Below are 18,090 nucleotides of genomic sequence, written 5' to 3' on the forward strand. Positions count from 1 at the left end.
AAAAACGATTAGCTCCAATACAGTAGGCACAGGAGTTCACTTGATGTTTTATCACAGACCAATCTCCTACTGAATAAGCAGTAATCAAATTTGACGGGTAATTTCATTTATACCTATCTAATGTGCAGTGGATCTGACGATATGCATCATCTTCATAGTATGCAAATCTGAATATTGTAAAAGGTTTTTTAATTTCTTATGATTTTATTTTTCCTGGTGGCACAGTTGAGACAGGTCATGCAAGCATGCACATTTTTGGAGGCTGTTATAAACGCCTCAGATATTGCTTTTGTTTTGCACCTCATAAGGGTCCATCCATAATCCCCACCTCAATTCCTGTTCTCCTCTTCCCCCCCCCTCCCCTGCTGGACAGGGTAAGAGTTAATTTAATATTAAACCTTTGAGATAAATTAATGATTTTCATGTGCTTTTGTGGGGCAGGGGACTAAATACTCTTGGAGAAAAATTGTCAGTTATGCATGACTGTTCAAAAACAGAGTTGAGAATTATAGACATGAATTTGTAAAGCTTATACTTGTACTATTAAATTTATATGCAGCTATAATTTAAGTGCTGATACCTATTACTTTCACAATACTTAGCTTTATTCTTGGCCTTTTGCTAATACTGTACTAACCAAATGCCACATCTTCAAAAGATAGTCTAACTTGACTTGGACAGAAAGAACTCTACTTCCTCCCTCTTCTACATGGTTAAGACGGAATTCTGGGTGTGGACTGATGGCTTTCCAAGTTGTGACATAAAAAGTGGTGTAATAACGCTTTGCCTGACCGGATTGCCATTTTATTAAATTCAGATTGGAATTTTAATGATTGTGTTCTTAATAGATTTGGTCTTTATTAGAGGATAGAGTAGAAGAAAAATATCCCTCAGTCACCTCTCAGTCTCATTGTTGCAAATTTTCTTGTCTCTCCATACTGGTGTGGTTCATGCTTCTCTGTTTACAATGTCACTGGTTTTTGATTTACCTCAACTTTTCTATTCTTATCAACCATCATGGTGTTCTTCAGAATGATTTATGGCTCTTTACCTAGCTTTTTCCATGAAAAAAAATGTTTAATGAGTTGAATATTGTAGGAAGTGTCTTGGGTGTTGCGTCCACTAATCTAAAAAGCTATGAATATGAATGCAAATCTGTGGCGGTATTACTAATTCCTTTCCTTGCTAATTAATTAATTTTGTTTTAACAGGCTGTACAGTATAATTGGTATGAAATCCCTATATTTATATGTGTGGGTGCAATCGGTAAGTATTATCTTATTTACCATTGCAGAAGTGTAGACAGTTTAATGTAAACTAAGTGCTACTTTTCTTGAAATTTTGCAGCAAATCAACAAAATGACTATCTGAGGTGAACTGATGTTCGTATACACTGAAACAAACTATGAAAACTTTGATGTTTGACATTATATCTATAAAATCTTGATTACTGTTTATTTTAGATGTGCATAAGTTCAATAAGATACAATTAAATTATTGTACATTTAAATATTGTATCCCAGAATCAGTTGTTTACTATCATGCGATAAACTTGCAGTAATTACAACATACTCATTGGGCTGAATTTTAATGGGGGGAGGTGGGGGGGGGAAGGTGGCGGCTATGAGGAGGTTGAAAAACCTGGGAGAACAGGTTTCCCGCAGGCACTGCCGAATTTAACGGCAAGGCCTGATTTGCATTTGAGGCCTCGGTTTCCCACCCTCAACCAGCCTGATGAAGATGCTGACTGACTCAGGTGGGTAGGCCTGCAGCCTGCACAGAGGATGGAGGGAGGTATTGTGGGGTGGGGTGGCTGGTAAGTGGCCGCAGAAGCACAGTTGAGGTGGGGGTGCTATGAGGATGATTGCGGACCAGGAAGCGGCCACAGAAGCACAAAGGGGCGAGTGGGGTTCCTTACCAAGATTGCGCGGCGGGAGGAGATGGGTGGGGGGTACTTCAGAAGATTGAGGGCTGGGAGCAGCACAGGAAGCTGTGGGGAGGCCTCATTGAATCATTGGAGGCCTGTTTGGCAGGGGGGGGGGAAGTGGTGGTTTGGGAGAGGGGAATCGGAGGCTGGGGTTGGTGGGGGGGTTCATGAGGCTGTCTGATCGCGGGAAGTGGTTTATGTTGGGACCCTAGATCCAGGAGGTAGGTGTAAAGGCACTTACCTTCTGGATCCAGCAGCCCCCGCCTTGCTGTAACTGCTGGGTTTTACGAATTGTGCAGAACCCATGCACATGCAGTTACAAACAAAATGGAGGTGAAAAAAGATGCTTCCAGCCTCATCATAATATTTAAATTGACCTCCCGCCTTCTGGGAGCGGGTTGATGGCCCACCCCTGTTGCACTGCACCCACCCTCCCCCCAGTCCCAGTAGATTCAAATCCCTCCCCCAATCTCAGAGTCATACATCAATGATGTTGCAAGGGCCTGTTTAGTGTGCTCAATCTGTCATCATTAAAGAATCCAAAACTAAACACCCTTCCATAAACTTTGTCCTACATGATTGTGGATAGCTGGAAGTGATTTCAAAACTCAAATTTATTTTGGGATTTCACATGACAAGTTTTAAGAACTGCTTATGCTTTACATTTTGTGGTTTGTGCTGTTGGCTGCATGGCCTTAATGAGATTATTGTGATGCTATCATTTTCAACTATCCATTATTTCTCTTTTTTTAATGTTTTATGTAACAACTGTTTTTTCTTTAGATTTTTTTTACTTTGTAGTCTTAATTTTTATTCGTATTTGCAACTTCTTCCCTTTCCACCCCCACCTCCAAAACCAGCAACACCCTCACCAGAAGGGTAATTATAGCTGGATGTAGTTTTCTCCGACTATAAACATCTAGCAGGTGGTATTATGATTTTCTGCCTCTCGCAGGAAATTATAACCCTACTCTACCCCCCAAAAATGTTAAGGGGCTATCTGGTTTGAGTAGTAGACAACTCTGTAATTGATACCTATCAACATTATACTTGAAAAGTAACCATAATGCCAGTTGCACTACTAGCTAATGAATTATTTGCATAAGAATCAGGTGATGTTTTGATGTACATCACCTTGTAGTCAATGATTAAGTATTTTGCAGTTGCAAAATTGTATTGTTTCAATCATGGTCGAGAGGATGGGTGGTTGACCTCCTCCCACTAAGTTATACTTAGCAGAAAGGAATATGGTTGTTGGAGGCCAATCATCTCAGCCCCAGGACATCACAGCAGGAAGCCTAGGCCCAACTGTCTTCAGCTGCTTCATCAATGACCTTCTCTCCATCATAAAGTCAGAAGTGGGGATGCTTGCTGATGATTGCAGTGTTCAGATTCCATTTGCTGCTACTCATATAATGAAGCAGTCCATGCCCGCATGCAGCATGACCTGGATGACATTCAGGCTTGGGCTGATAAGTGGCAAGTAACATTCACGGCACAAGTGCCAGGCAATGACCATCTCCAACAAGAGAAAGACTAACCCCCTGCCCATGAAATTCAATGGCATTACCGTTGTCGAATCCCCCACCATCAGCATCCTGGGAGTCACCATTGACCAGAAACTTAACTGGACCAGCCACATAAATACTGTTGCTACAAGAGCAGGTCAGAGGCTAGGTTTTCTGCGAAGAGTGTCTCACCTCCTGAATCCCCAAAGCCCCTCAACCATCTACAAGGCACAAGTCAGGAGTGAGGTGGAATACTCTCCACTTGCCTGAGTGCATGAGGATGAAAAAATAATAAAGAAGTGCATTTTTCAAGTCAGAGAGTCGTTCAGACCCAGATTTTGGTAAAGCCCACTGGAGGTTTTGCCAGGGAGTCATGTCTGCCATTTTTGGATAACCATCTTATGGCTGCAATGCTCTTGATGTTGGAGCCGGGCCTATAGGCCAGGATATCATGGAGTGCTGGGTTGTGCAGCTTTTGTGTTCTCAAAATAATAATAGGCTATGCTGCTGCAGTTGCCCTTTTGAGACCAAGTGAAGCATTTGCTTGAGGGTTAAAAATATTTACCAGGGTAGATGAAAAGCTCTTCTGAGAGAATATAGGGGCAGAGCCACTTAGTATGCAGTACATCACAGAAGCAACAGCTTTCATAATTTCTGTTGAGATACTAAATCTTGGCACCTAATTGAAGGGCAGCTCAGTCTATGTAGCAAATATTGTTGCTGTCTATGATAGCGTTCCATGTAGTTCTGTTGGAATCCTCCTCTAGGTGTGTGTTTTATGCTGCTGCCTGTTGACTTCTCCCCAGACCTGAATCTAGTATTGCCCAAGCTTTCTCGTAACCTTGTTCATTTGTTGCGCTATATGAATGTCCATGGAAAAGTAATTTCCAAACAGATTTGTAGAGTGCACCCTCTACTGCTGTTTCCTTGGTAGGAACCTTTTGGCTTGGTCTTCTAGATCTGCCCCCACCTTTCTGGGCATTCTTGGAACAAGTGTCTGTTGAGATAATTGGGAAAGCAGCAACCTGCACAAAACATTACTAATTTATTTATATATGGCACAGCAACATGAAAGATTCCAAATTTCTCAACGAACATACACTCCATTGAGAAATAAAAACTCCACGGGAAAAGTGATGGATCCACAGCTAACTAAAGAAGTTAAGATAGTATTAGATTAAAAGAAGAAGCTTATAAATGTTACGAAGAATAGTAGTAGGCCTGAAGATTGCGAGAGCTTTAGAAACCACCGAGAAAATCATAATATAATTAAGCAGAGTCAGCATGGTTTTATGAAAGGGAAATCGTGTATAACAAATTTAATAAGAGTTTTTTTGAGGATGTAATTAGCAGGCTAGATACAGGCGAACCATTGGATGTAGTATATTTCGATAAGGTGCTACATAAAAGGTTGCTTAAAACATAAGAAATCGGAGCAGGAGTAAGCTGTTTGGCCCCTCGAGCCTGCTCCGCCATTCAAGAAGATCATGGCTGATCTGATCTTAGCCTCAACTCCACTTCCCTGCCCGCTCCCCATAACCCTTGACTCCCTTATCATTCAAAAATCTATATCTCAATCTTAAATATATTCAGTGACCCAGCCTCCACAGCTCTCTGAGGTAGAGAATTCCAAAGATTCACAACCTCAAGAGAAAAAATTCCTCCTCATTTCCATTTTAAATAGGTGACCCCCTTATTCTTAAATTATGCCCCCATGAGGGGAAACATCCTCTCTCAATCTACCCTGTCGAGCCCCCTCGGAATCTTATACGTTTCTATAAGATCACCTTTCATTCTACTAAACTCCAATGAGTATAGGTCCAACCTGCTCAATCTTTCTTCATAAGAAACCCCTCATCTCAGGAATCAATCTCGTGATCCTTCTTTGAACTGCCTCCAATGCAATTATATCCTTCCTTAAATAAGGAGACCAAACCTGCACACAGTTCTTCAGGTGTGGTCTCACCAACACAGTTGTAGCAAGATTTCCCTACTTTTATACTCCATCTCCCCCACCCCCCCTTGCAATAAAGGCCAACATTCCATTTGCCTTCTTAATTACCTGCTGTACCTGTGTGCTAACATTTTGTTTCATGTACAAGGACCCCCAGATCCCTCTGTACCTCAGCATTTTGTAATCTCTCCCCATTTAAATAATTTTTTATTTTTCCTACCAAAATGTATAATCACATTTTCCCACATTATACATCTGCCAAATTTTTGTCCACTCACTTAGTCTGTCTATAATCCCTTTGCAGATTCTTTGCGTCCTCCTCACAACAAGAGCCTGCAAAGCCATATAGGTTAAGTGAGTGGCCAATAAGGTGGCAGATGGGGTATAATGTGGGGAAATGTGCGGTTATTCACTTTGGTAGAAAGAATAGAAAAATAGAATATTTTTTAAAATTGTGATGAAGTATTAAATGTTGGTGTTCAGAGAGATTTAGGTGTCCTCAAACAGGAAACCGAGTTAGCATGCAGGTACAGCAAGCAATTAAGACGGCAAATGGCATGCTGGCCTTTATTGCAAGGGGGTTGGAGTAAACATAAGGAAGTTTTGCCACAATTATACAGGGCCTTGGAGAGACCACACTTGGACCACTGTACACAGTTTTGGTCTCCTTATCTGAGGAAGGATATACTTGCCTTGGAGGCGGTACAACGGAGGTTCACTAGATTAATTCCTGGGATGAGAGGGTTGTCCTATGAGGAGAGATTAAATAGATTGAGCCTATACTTTCTGGAGTTTAGAAGAATGAGAGGTGACCTCATTGAAACATATAAGATTCTGAAGGGGATTGACAGGGTAGATGCTGAGAGGTTGTTTCCCCTGGCTGTGAATCTAGAACTAGGGGACATAGCCTCAGGATAAGGGGTTGACCATTTAAGACAGATGAGGAGGAATTTCTTCACTCAAAAGATTGTGAATTTTTAGAATTTGTGACCCCAAAGGGCTGTGGTGAATCACTGTGTATTCAAGGCTGAGATAGAAAATTGTTTTGAATCTAGGGGTAAGGGGATCGGGCGGGAAAGTGGAGTTGAGTTTGAAGGTCAGTGATGATATTAAATAACAGAGCAGGCTCGAGGGGCTGTATGACCTACTCCTCCTGCTCCTAATTCTTATGTACTTGCATCATAAGGGAAAGGTTCTTGACATCAAGTTAAATATCTTAAAGATCATGTGACAGTTCCTGTATTGTGCAAATAATGCCTTTGATTGGAATAGTGAAGATAAATAATCTGTCTTGGCCTTTGATTGCTGACATATTTTCAGTTACATGGATAGACTAGAGAAGCTGAGGTTGTTCTCCCTAGGGCAGAGAAGACTAAGAGGTGTTTAAAATCATGACGGATTTAGATAAAGTAAAGAGTAACTGTTTCTAATGGCTGAAGGATTGATAACCAGAGGGCACAGATTGACAAAAGAACCAGATTCAACATTAGTAAAAACTTTTTATACAACGAGTGTTTAGGATTTTGAATGCATGGTCTAATAGGGTGGTGGATACAGATTCAATAGTAATCTTCAAAGGGAAATTGGATAAATACTTGAAGGTTAACAAATTGCAGGAATAAAGGGAAAGAGCAGGGGAGTGGTACTAACTGGATTCTACTTCAGAAGAGCCGGCACAGACTTGATGGGTCGAATGGCCTCCTGTGCTGTATTATTCTATGATTTAGGAAACTTGTTTGGTCATTTTTAAAAGCCTATTGAAATATTACTTTACTTCTCTTTACTTCAGGTGGCATACTGGGAGCACTATTTAATCGGTTGAATTACTGCCTTACAATGTTTCGAATCAGGTGAGTTGTGCAAACCCAATGTATTTTTCTATTTAATGTTATTGATGTGTTACTTATGCGTTGAAAAAGAATTGTAGCAGTGGCTTCAATCGAGATTTGTTATTACCACTTTCTGCAATAATCCTCCTAGCTGTTAGATTCTTTTGTAGTGGTTTTGGCAAAATATTTACTTTAGAACTAAATTAATATGTAATTGATCTTTGAAATTTTGCAATCTATAATTTTGAATCTGAGAGTTGTGAATACCTGGAGAGAACAGATATTGCATATTTGTAGAATAGTTCTATAAACCAATACAGAAACATTTGTTAAGAATTGCATTAATGAAATGCGATTTTAAGAAGCATCGAAGGAACAGGAGTAAGCGATTCAGCTCTGAGCCATTCTATTGGATCATGGCTGATTTGTACTTCAACTCCATTTACCTGCCTTTGATCCATATCACTTGATGCCCTTGCCTACCAAAAATCTATCTATCTCTGTCTTGAAAATTTCAATCGAATCAGCATCCACAGCCTTTGTGGGAGAGTATTCTAGATTTCCACTACCCTTTATGTAAGATAATGCTTCTTTCATTTTTAAATGGCCTTGCTCTAATTTTAAGGTGACCTCCCCCCCTGCACTTCTTGATGTGTGGGTCTCAAAACAATGTAATACACCAGATGGGATCAGAACAAAGCTCTGTACAACTGAAGCATCTATTATATTCCAACCCCATTAAGATAAAGGACAACAATTCATTAGATTTTTTTGTTTGCTTTTTGTACATGTGCACTAACCTTTAGTGATTCGTCTTGCAGTAATATAACAAACCTAGCGAGAAAGTATATAAACACAAACTATATCTTCCTGATTCTTCACGCTTCCCCCCACCCCCGCTCCCCTCACGGCCCAAGAAAAAAATACTAAAACACTAAAACTGAATGCTATCTGCTGCAAACCCTCGAGTCGGGAACGGTAGCGTAGTGGTTATGTTACTGGACTAGTAAACTAGAGGCCTGGACTAATGATCCAGAGACACGAGTTCAAATCCCACCTGGGGAATTTAAATTCAGTTAATTGATTAAATCTGGAATAAAAAGCTAGTATCAGTAATGGTGACCATGAAACTATCGGATTGTTGTAAAAACCCATCCGGTTCACTAATGTCCTTTAGGGAAGGAAATCTGCCGTCCTTATCTGGTCTGGCCTGCATGTGACTCCAGACCCACAACAATGTGGTTGACTCTTAACTGCCCTCTGAAATGGGCAAGCCACTCAGTTGTTTGAAAAACAATCACTACGAAAAACAATAATGAGAATAAAACCAGATGGACCATCTGGCACCGGCTACAGACACGACAACGGCACACCCAGCCCGGTTGACCCTGCAAAGTTCTCCACACCAACATCTGGGGACCTGTGCCAAAATTGGGAGAGCTGTCCCACAGATGACATAGTCATACTCACAGAATCATACCTTTCAGCCAATGACCCCGACACCTGCATCACCATCCCTGGGTATGTTCTGTTCCACCGGCAGGACAGACCAACCAGGGATGGCGGCATAGTGGTATACAGTTGGGAAGGGAGCGGCCCTGGGAGTCCTCAACATTGACTCCAGACCCCCTGAAGTCTCATGGCTTCAGGTCAAGCATGGGCAAGAAAACCTCCTGCTGATTATCACCTACTGCCCTCTCTCAGCTGATGAATTACTTCTCCTCCATGTTGAACACCATTTGGAAAAAGCACTGAGAGTAGCAGGGGCACAGAATGTACTCTGGGTGGGGGACTTCAATGTCCATCACCAAGAGTGGCTTGGCAGCACCACTACTGTCCAGCGGAACTATCCGAGTTCTGAAGGACATCGCTACCAAACTGGGGAAAAACCTACTTGACCATGTCCTCACCAATCTACCCGTCGTAGATGTATCTGTCCATGACCGCATTGGAAGCAGTGACCACTGTACAGTCATTGTGGAGACAAAGTCCCGTCTTCACACTGAGGACACAGTACATCATGATGTGTGTCACTACCACTGTGCTAAATGGGATAGATTCAGAACAGATCTAGCAGCTCAAAACTGGGCATCTACGAGGCGCTATGGGCCATCAGCAGCAGCAGAATTGTATTCCACCACAATCTGCAACCTCATGGCCCGGCATATCTCTCACTTTACCATTACCATCCTAGTTCAATGAGGAGTGTAGAAGAGCATGCCAGGAACAGTACTAGGCGTACCTAAAAATTAGGTGCCAATCTGGTGAAGCTGCAACACAGGACTACATGCATACTTAAAAAGCGGGAGCAGCATGCAATAGACAGGGATTAGCAATCCCACAATCAACAGATCAGATCAAAGCTCTTCAGTTCTGCCATATCTTGTCATTAAACAACTAACGGGAGGAGGAGGCACCATAAATATCCGCATCCTCAATGATGGCGGAGCCCAGCACGCGAGTGCAAAAGACAAGGCTGAAGCGTTTACAACCATCTTCAGCCAAAAGTGTCGAGTGGATGATCCATATCTGCTTTCTCACAAAAGCCAGTCTTCAGCCAATTCGATTCACTCCACGTGATGTCAAGAAACGGCAGAGCGCACTGAATACAGCAAAGGCTATATGGGTCCTGACAACATCCCGTCTGTCGTGCCTCTAGCCAAGCTGTCCCAGTATAACTACAACACTGGCATCTATCTGACTATGTGGAAAACTGTCCAGGTATATCCTATCCACAAAAAGCAGGACAAATCTAATCCGGCCAATTATCGCCCCATCAGTCTATTCTCAATCATCAGCAAAATGATGGACGGTGTCATTGACAGTGCTATCAAGTAGCACTTACTCACTATTAACCTGCTCATCAATGCCCAGTTTGAGTTCCACCAGGACAGCTCTGCTCCAGGCCTCATTACAGTCTTGGTCCAAACATGGACCAAAGAGCTGAATTCCAGAGGTGAGGTGAGAGTGACTGTCCTTGACATCAAGGCAGCTTTTGACAGAGTGTGGCATCAAGGAGCCCTAGTGAAACTGATGTCAATGGGAATCGGGGGGAAAATTCTCCACTGCTTGGATTCATACCTAGCACAAAGGAAGATGGTTGGAGGTCAATCATTTCAGCCCCGGGTCATTGCTGCAGGAGTTCCTCAGGACAGTGACCTAGACCTAATCATCTTCAGCTGCTTCATCAATGAACATCATAAGGTCAGAAGTGGGGAAATTTGCTGATGACTGAACAGTATTCAGTGCCATTCGCAACTCCTCAGATAATGAAGCAGTCCATGCCTGCATGCAGCAAGACCTGGACGACATTCAGGTTTGGGCTGATAAGTGGCAAGTAACATTTGCTCCACAAGTGCCAGACAATGACTATCTCCAACAAATGAGAGTCTAACCACCGCCCCTTGACATTCAACAGCATTACCATCACCGAATCCCCCACCATCAACAGCCTGGGGTCACCATTGACCAGAAACTTAATTGGATCAGCCACATAAATACTGTGTTAACAAGAGCAGGTCAGAGGCTGGGTATTCTGCGGCGAGTGTCTCACCACCTGATTCCCCAAAGCCTTTCTACCATCTCTAAGTAGGAGTGTGATGGAATACTCTCCACTTGCCCGGATGAGTGCAGCTTCAACAACATTCAAGAAGCTCGACACCATCCAGGAGAAAGCAGCCTGTTTGATTGGCACACCATCCTTGTACACCTTATACACTCACTCCCTCCACCACCGGCGTATCGTGGCTGCAGTGTGTACCATCTACAAGATGCACTGCAATACCCCGCCAAGGCTTCTTCGGCAGCACCTCCAAAACCCACAAGAGCAGCAGGCGCATGGGAACACCATCACCTCCAATTTCCCCTCCAAGTCACACACCATCCTGACTTGGAAGTATATTGCCATTTCTTCATCGTCGCTGGTTCAAAATTCTGGAACTCCCTCCCTAGCACTGTGGGAGTATCTTCACCACTGACTACAGCAGTTCAAGGCGGCGGCTCACCACCACCTTCTCGAGGGCAATTAGGGATGGGTAATAAATGCTGACTTTACCAGCACACCCACATCCCATGAACGAATAATAAAAAACGTTTAGCCAGTGATGAGCTGCAGCTGTACATTCCCGGCTACTGCTGTCTGATGTGGTTTCCATGTTATATGTCATGGGAAGGAAACCATATATTTATTACTGCATCAGACTTTGTACTTGCACTGGAGGAATGCAGCTGCCATGTGCACTGCTTTAGTAGTGTTTTGTTTTAATCTGCACGTAGTGGAAATGTTGCATTAATATTCTTTCAATGTTCTTTTCTAATGGTAAGTGGTGTATGAAGGCCCAAATCATACAAATCCAGTCTGTAAAATTTCTCATATTCAAATTGTTGTTTGTCCTTCATAGGCAGAGAAAACATGGCATTGGGTAGTGCAATGTTACTGCATTGTCTTATCACATCTAGGACTCGAGTTCAAGTCTCTGTAGTGTGTTCAATATAAGGGCCTAGTTGGAGTGGAATTCTTGAAGTTTCAGGACTTCTAATATAAAATTGCCAATAATTTATTGGCAGTCTTTCTCATGATGGCTGATGACTTCCCCCTTCGACATACTTCTCACACCAGTTAACATTCATTTGTTAACTACGGGTCCAATACTAATTTTATAGTTTGGTTTGTATAGTTGATGAGCTGATGAGGCTGTAGTTCATGATTTTTGCTGTGCCATCGATATCTAAATAGCTCAGTGTGTTACTGAGCTGGTAATGTCCTGACAGTTTCCCAATTGAATTAGTCATAATAAACATTCTATCCAGGATGGGAATGTGTTCTCAATCTATTGACAAGGCCATGTGGAGACACTGATTCCTATAGATGTCATGTTGTTGGGAGTATATTAAAGTACGTCTGTGCTTCGAGGTGTGTCACTGTAGATATCACACTGTTATTATTAGAGATGTGGAACAGTCTTAAAAACAGTACGTGCTTCTGGGCTCTTGCCTGAAACTGACGTGCATATTTACATTGCAACAGATCTCCCGTAGCACTGCTAATGGCAAGTTGTATGTTTTAGAAGGACTCAAATTAAATACTGTTCTCGAAGAACAATATTATTATACCACATGATTTCACAATCCATTATTCTGCTGAACAGGTGATTGCATGTCCCTTTAAGGTCATCAAGTCGAATAGTTAAACAAGTCAAAGTTTAACTGTTCTTTGATCAGGGAACTTTGGAAACTGTGGGACAAAAATTGCAGTCTCTGTGGGCGCGTACAATGTGCGTGCGTACAATGTGCGTGCGTACAATGTACGTGCGTACAATGCGCGCGCACGGAAGAAGGGCCTTCGTGGGCAGAGATTTGGGCTATTTGCTCAACTCTTGCCAGGCGAATGTCCTTCAAACTCTTACATTTGGTAAAAGCAGGTGTAAGAGTTCTAAAATTTAGAAAAATAAAATTTTATCAACAATTTTTATATTACAAACCCTGTCCATTAAGGTAAGTTTATTTTTATATCTATTAAAATATATTTAAAAATTATTCAAAAAAATAATTTTTTGTCTAAAATATTTAATTAAATTCAATTTCAGTTAGTTTTACATTTGTGAAATGTTTTTCTTTAAAATATTTGTGTTTTTGGGGGCAATCTCATTCATAGAAATGGTGATCTACATACAAACGGCGATCACCATTACTGTGAATGGGAATACGCCATTTACATTGGTTGGTCCGACCCACGTGATCCCAGGCTGCACATACGCTCCTGGAATACATGGGTCCCTGCGTGGGCTGGGCTGCACAGCTAGGCCCCGGAGCGTAAGTCTACGTTCCTCCGGAACCACCAGGTATTTTGTTGGCATCTGCTCACTGACCATAATTTTTGGCCCACTGGCTAGAAATTCGCCAGCCTGTCGATATTTGTTTTTTAACATCATTTTTGTTAAAAAATAAGAATAAAAATATTGCCATTTTTTAACAGGGTAAACTTGGCCAAAAAATACGCCTGTCGATAAAAATCGGCGTTGCTGGAGGATTTGTGTTGGAAACCGCTGTCCTCGTTAACTTTATCATGAGGCCGATATCGCCAAAACTACAGGGGAGTAAACAACCCCAAAAAATTCCAAAAATAAAAAATCTGAAAACATTAACAATATACCCTTAAGTAATCAATCGCTGAAAACGAATTTAAAAAAAAAACTTCAGATAACCTTTTTTGTAGGTCTTCCGACCTACTGCCGTTTCTGAGCCTGCAACGCCTGCTTTTCTCGTGCGTTGTTTTTTTAGCCGAGTACTGGTTCGCCAAACGGTCAAATTTAGGCGGTCCTTTTTTTTACGTATGATAATCCGCTTTTTGCCGATATCTTGAAACCGCCATTTTTAACCTTTGTGAAATTTTGTTATGTTTTTTATAACGATAAAAAAAAACTTTTAACGTGAAAAAATTGCGTTAAAACGTGCGTTAGGCTGGCTATTTTCTAGCCCTTAATCTTTTAGAAACGCAGAAACATAGAAAATAGGTGCAGGAGTAGGCCATTCGGCCCTTCGAGCCTGCACCGCCATTCAAGTGAGTTCATGGCTGAACATGCAACTTCAGTACCCCATTCCTGCTTTCTCGCCATACCCCTTGATCCTCCTAGTAGTAAGGACTACATCTAACTCCGTTTTGAATATATTTAGTGAATTGGCCTCAACAACTTCCTGTGGTAGAGAATTCCACAGGTTCACCACTCTCTGGGTGAAGAAGTTTCTCCTCATCTCGGTCCTAAATGGCTTACCCCTTATCCTTCGACTGTGACCCCTGGTTCTGGACTTCCCCAACATTGGGAACATTCTTTCTGCATCTAACCTGTCTAAACCCGTCAGAATTTTAAACGTTTCTATGAGATCCCCTCTCAATCTTCTGAACTTTAGTGAATACAAGCCCAGTTGATCCAGTCTTTCTTGATATGTCAGTCCCGCCATCCCGGGAATCAGTCTGGTGAACCTTTGCTGCACTCCCTCAATAGCAAGAATGTCCTTCCTCAAATTAGGAGACCAAAACTGTACACGATACTCCAGGTGTGGCCTCATCAAGGCCCTGTACAACTGTAGTAAGACTTCCCTGCCCCTGTACTCAAATCCCCTCGCTATGAAGGCCAACATGCCTTTAAGTGTGAATTTGCAGCCAAACGTATTAAAAAAAAAACACTTCCCATCAAACCATGTCAACCGTTTATATCATCTTGAATTTTTCTTTCATTCATGTCCCAACTGTTCAAAGATTTGTAAATCATGAGGACTCCAGTCATTTTCTTTCATTCAGAGCCTTGTTGGGTGATGCTTAAAGCATTGGTTACTTTTAAGAGCCGGCAGTCAGTTTCCATTGAGCTATTTTGTATCTTTGATCCAAAGTCTTGTAATGATGTTCCCTGGATACCCAGACTGAGAGTTAGAATACATGTGAAGGGGAAGCTGTCAGAACATGAATTAAAGTAACTGGGAATTAAGATTATAAAGATCATCAAGACAAGGTACTAAGGTATCTTTTGTAAATGCTAATCCTTCCATGTATAGAATGTCTGGTATCACCATATTTTGAGAATTCTGCCCCTAAAGACACATGAATTTCACATTCTATTGCTGCGTAGTAGAACAGTTCATTTTTACCACTCATCAAGCTTGCATTGACAGCTTGATTTAATTGCACAGAATTTTCTTCTCTTCCTCCCTCCTGTGCACCTCTCCCACCTCCCCTACCTCACTGTGTATCTGTGTTTCTGTCTCTCATAGCACAGTAATCTGGTTAGAATAATACAGTTGACAATGATTTTGAACCATTTTTTGTAAGTTACTGAATTGAAGACCAATACAAATTAACATAACAGGATGTTAACCTGCTTTTGTTTTATCTAAAAAGGTATATTCATCGTCCCTGCTTGCAAGTGATTGAAGCTATGCTGGTTGGGACAGTGACTGCTACAGTTTCTTTTATCATGATTTATGCTACATATGCTCATGACTGCCAGCCTATTGGAGAAGATCCTATTAAATATCCACTCCAAGTAAGTTATTGTTTCTTTGCAGCTTATAGTTTTGGGTTTCAGAGATCATTTTTTTCCTTTAACTGCTTAACACCAGCTCCTTCAAGAGGGGAAATGTTGGCAAAAAAAATAAAGCTATTGTAATAAAAATAGAGAAAGAAAGAGAATGGGAAAGTTGTGATTTAATTTGCCTGTTGCTGTTGGTTGGTGCAGTGGTACAGCTGCTACAGTTTGCTGTAGCTCCCATTGGTTAGGGAACATAAAATTGGCTAGGTTCCCATTATTGATTACTGCTCAGCAATCTACTGCTGGTAGTGTATGAACATTGAGGAGGACAGGGTTGTGATACCCTCCACAATCAAATAGCCTGCTGGCACTTTCTTTCTGGGCTAGCACATGGAAAATAGCCACTTTGGTGAGGTACGGAAAGGTGACCGGTATCAGTGCAGCTATATCCAAGGTAATCAACAGGAGCAGAAGAACATAGGGACATAAGAATTAGGAACAGGAGTAGGCCATCTAGCCCCTCGAGCCTGCTCCGCCACTCAACAAGATCATGGCTGATCTGGCCGTGGATTCAGCTCCACTTACCCGCCCGCTCCCCATAACCCTTAATTCCCTTATTGGTTAAAAATCTATCTATCTGTGATTTGAATACATTCAATGAGCTAGCCTCAACTGCTTCCCTGGGCAGAGAATTCCACAGATTCACAACCCTCTGGGAGAAGAAATTCCTTCTCAACTCGGTTTTAAATTGGCTCCCCCGTGTTTTGAGGCTGTGCCCCCTATTTCTAGTCTCCCTGACCAGTGGAAACAACCTCACTGCCTCTATCTTGTCTATCCCTTTCATTATTTTAAATGTTTCTATAAGATCACCCCTCATCCTTCTGAACTCCGAGTAAAGACCCAGTCTACTCAATCTATCATCATAAGGTAACCCCCTCATCTCCAGAATCAGCCTAGTGAATCGAGGGAGAATATTGACTAGAAACAAAAAAAACTTGCAGTCGTAATTGTGCTACAGATAAACATTAGTGTTTTCTAAACCACATGATTACCCATTTCCACTATGGACATTATTTAACTTTCTTGCAGATAAGTGATTGGAGACTTGGAGGTAGAAGATGCGTATAATTTACCAATTTACGTTAAAGAATTATTTCTCATTTTTCTGTAGCTTATGTCTGCCCAGTGCAAAAACCATGGCCTGTATTGGACAGAAACCAATAACTGCATCTGGTAATTTAAAGAAAACTAAAACTGGGTATGGTTTCTGCAAATCTGTTCACATCCTGCTGCACAAACTGAAGCAGCAGATTGCCTTCCCAATGGCCCAGTGGGTTTATATTGCATGTAGTTGAGGCCTGCAGACCTGTAAGATTCCAGATTTGTGCTGAGATTGCTGATTTCATCTGGTGTGGTATTTGCGATGCTTAATTGGCATCGGTATCATTGAGTTAGCGAGAGGTTAATTAGCCACTGCTCCTGCTGACTATCCAATGAGCCCCATCGTGTGTGGGTAAAGATGGAGTTTGGCTTGACTGTTAATGTCTCCTTGTGGTTGAATAACCTACTTCCTCTCGCTGTGATCACACACAAATAATGGCCACTTGAGGAAGATGCAGGAGGTCAACTGCCATCCATGGTATTATAACCAACAAGGATTTAGTGTCTTCAGGAGGGAAGACAGAAAACTTGTAAAGAGAAATGAGCCATTTATAAAAAGAAAATTTGAATGGACTTTTATTGCACCATCCTCTTTAGTTAATTTGTTAGAGTCTACTCTTAACTCAGATTTTTAGCATTAAGTTTCCACTTTGCCATGATGTTTATGTTGCTTTACATAAATTGTTGGGTAATTCAAAAAAGTTTTGTTCAAAAATAAACTTCAAACTGTTAGAAACCTTAGTATCAGAATCAGGGGAGATTGCTGGCCAACTTTCTGCATAACAAATTTTGCATAACGTATATTCCAAGAAAGTTTTCTTTAATTATTTGGCTGCTCTGAGTTGTCACTGACAGTTCAATAGATGTTTTGTAAAAAATCACTCATCAGTAGAAGTCGTGTTATTTTAGGGAAGTACTGTTAGTTTAGAGACTTAATCCAGGAAGCTTCTGTTGGAATCATTGACACCAAAAGACTTGAGTGTCTGGTTGCTGTGGAGGAAATTGGCCGGTCAAACTAGGAACTTATTTGCTCTGGCTGTTTAACCAGCTGCGTAGATATCATTGCAGTTATCCAAAATATCAAATGTTCTCTTGTTTAATTAAAACACATCGCCTGGAATTTTAATCTGGGGGTGGGTATGAAGCAGGGGTGGGGTGAGGGGGGAGGCTAGAAATTGTAAGAAAACTTGGAAGGGTGGGATTCCCGCAGGCCCTGCCAATTTTAACGACAAGGCCTGATTAGCATTTCAAAGCTTTGTTCCCCAATCTGCAACCAGCCAGATGGAGAGGCACTCAGCCACAGAGAGGAGAGAGGGAGGGATCGGAGTGTGATTGGGGGCTGGAGGAGGATTGGGAGGGGTGGGGTTGGCCGGGGGCTGGAGGAAAGTAGAGAGGGGTGGGCGGAGGCTGGAGGAGGATTGGGAGGGGTGGTTGAGGGTCGGGGGCCAGAGGAGGATTGAGTGGGTAAGGGAGGTCAGGGGCCAGAGGAGGATTGCAATGGGGGGCGGAAGAGAAGAGAGGGGAAGAGAGGAAAGAGTGAAGGTTGGGGGCCAGAGGAGGATTGGGGAGGTGGGGGGGAGAGAGGAGAGAGTGAAGGTTGGGGGCCGGAGGTGGATCGGGTGGAGGGGGAAGGAGAGGAGGGAGGGGGGGAGGGGGGGGGGGGTTGGAGGCAGGAGGGGGATTCGGGGGC

The 18,090-nt window shown here is 42.2% G+C and overlaps 1 protein-coding gene across 2 annotated transcripts in view; it reads left to right on the plus strand.

The window, feature by feature from the left end:
* clcn7 (chloride channel 7) overlaps positions 1–18,090 on the plus strand; it is a 103,705-nt gene that overhangs the window by 45,861 nt on the left and 39,754 nt on the right. For both annotated transcript variants that reach the window (XM_070900900.1, XM_070900901.1), the window contains 3 exons: positions 1,212–1,266; positions 7,179–7,239; positions 15,110–15,254. In XM_070900900.1, coding sequence (XP_070757001.1) covers positions 1,212–1,266; positions 7,179–7,239; positions 15,110–15,254 — 261 coding nt within the window. The remainder of the gene's footprint in view (positions 1–1,211; positions 1,267–7,178; positions 7,240–15,109; positions 15,255–18,090) is intronic.

This window comes from Pristiophorus japonicus, chromosome 15 (genome assembly GCF_044704955.1).
Source record: "Pristiophorus japonicus isolate sPriJap1 chromosome 15, sPriJap1.hap1, whole genome shotgun sequence".
Lineage (NCBI taxonomy): Eukaryota > Metazoa > Chordata > Chondrichthyes > Pristiophoridae > Pristiophorus > Pristiophorus japonicus.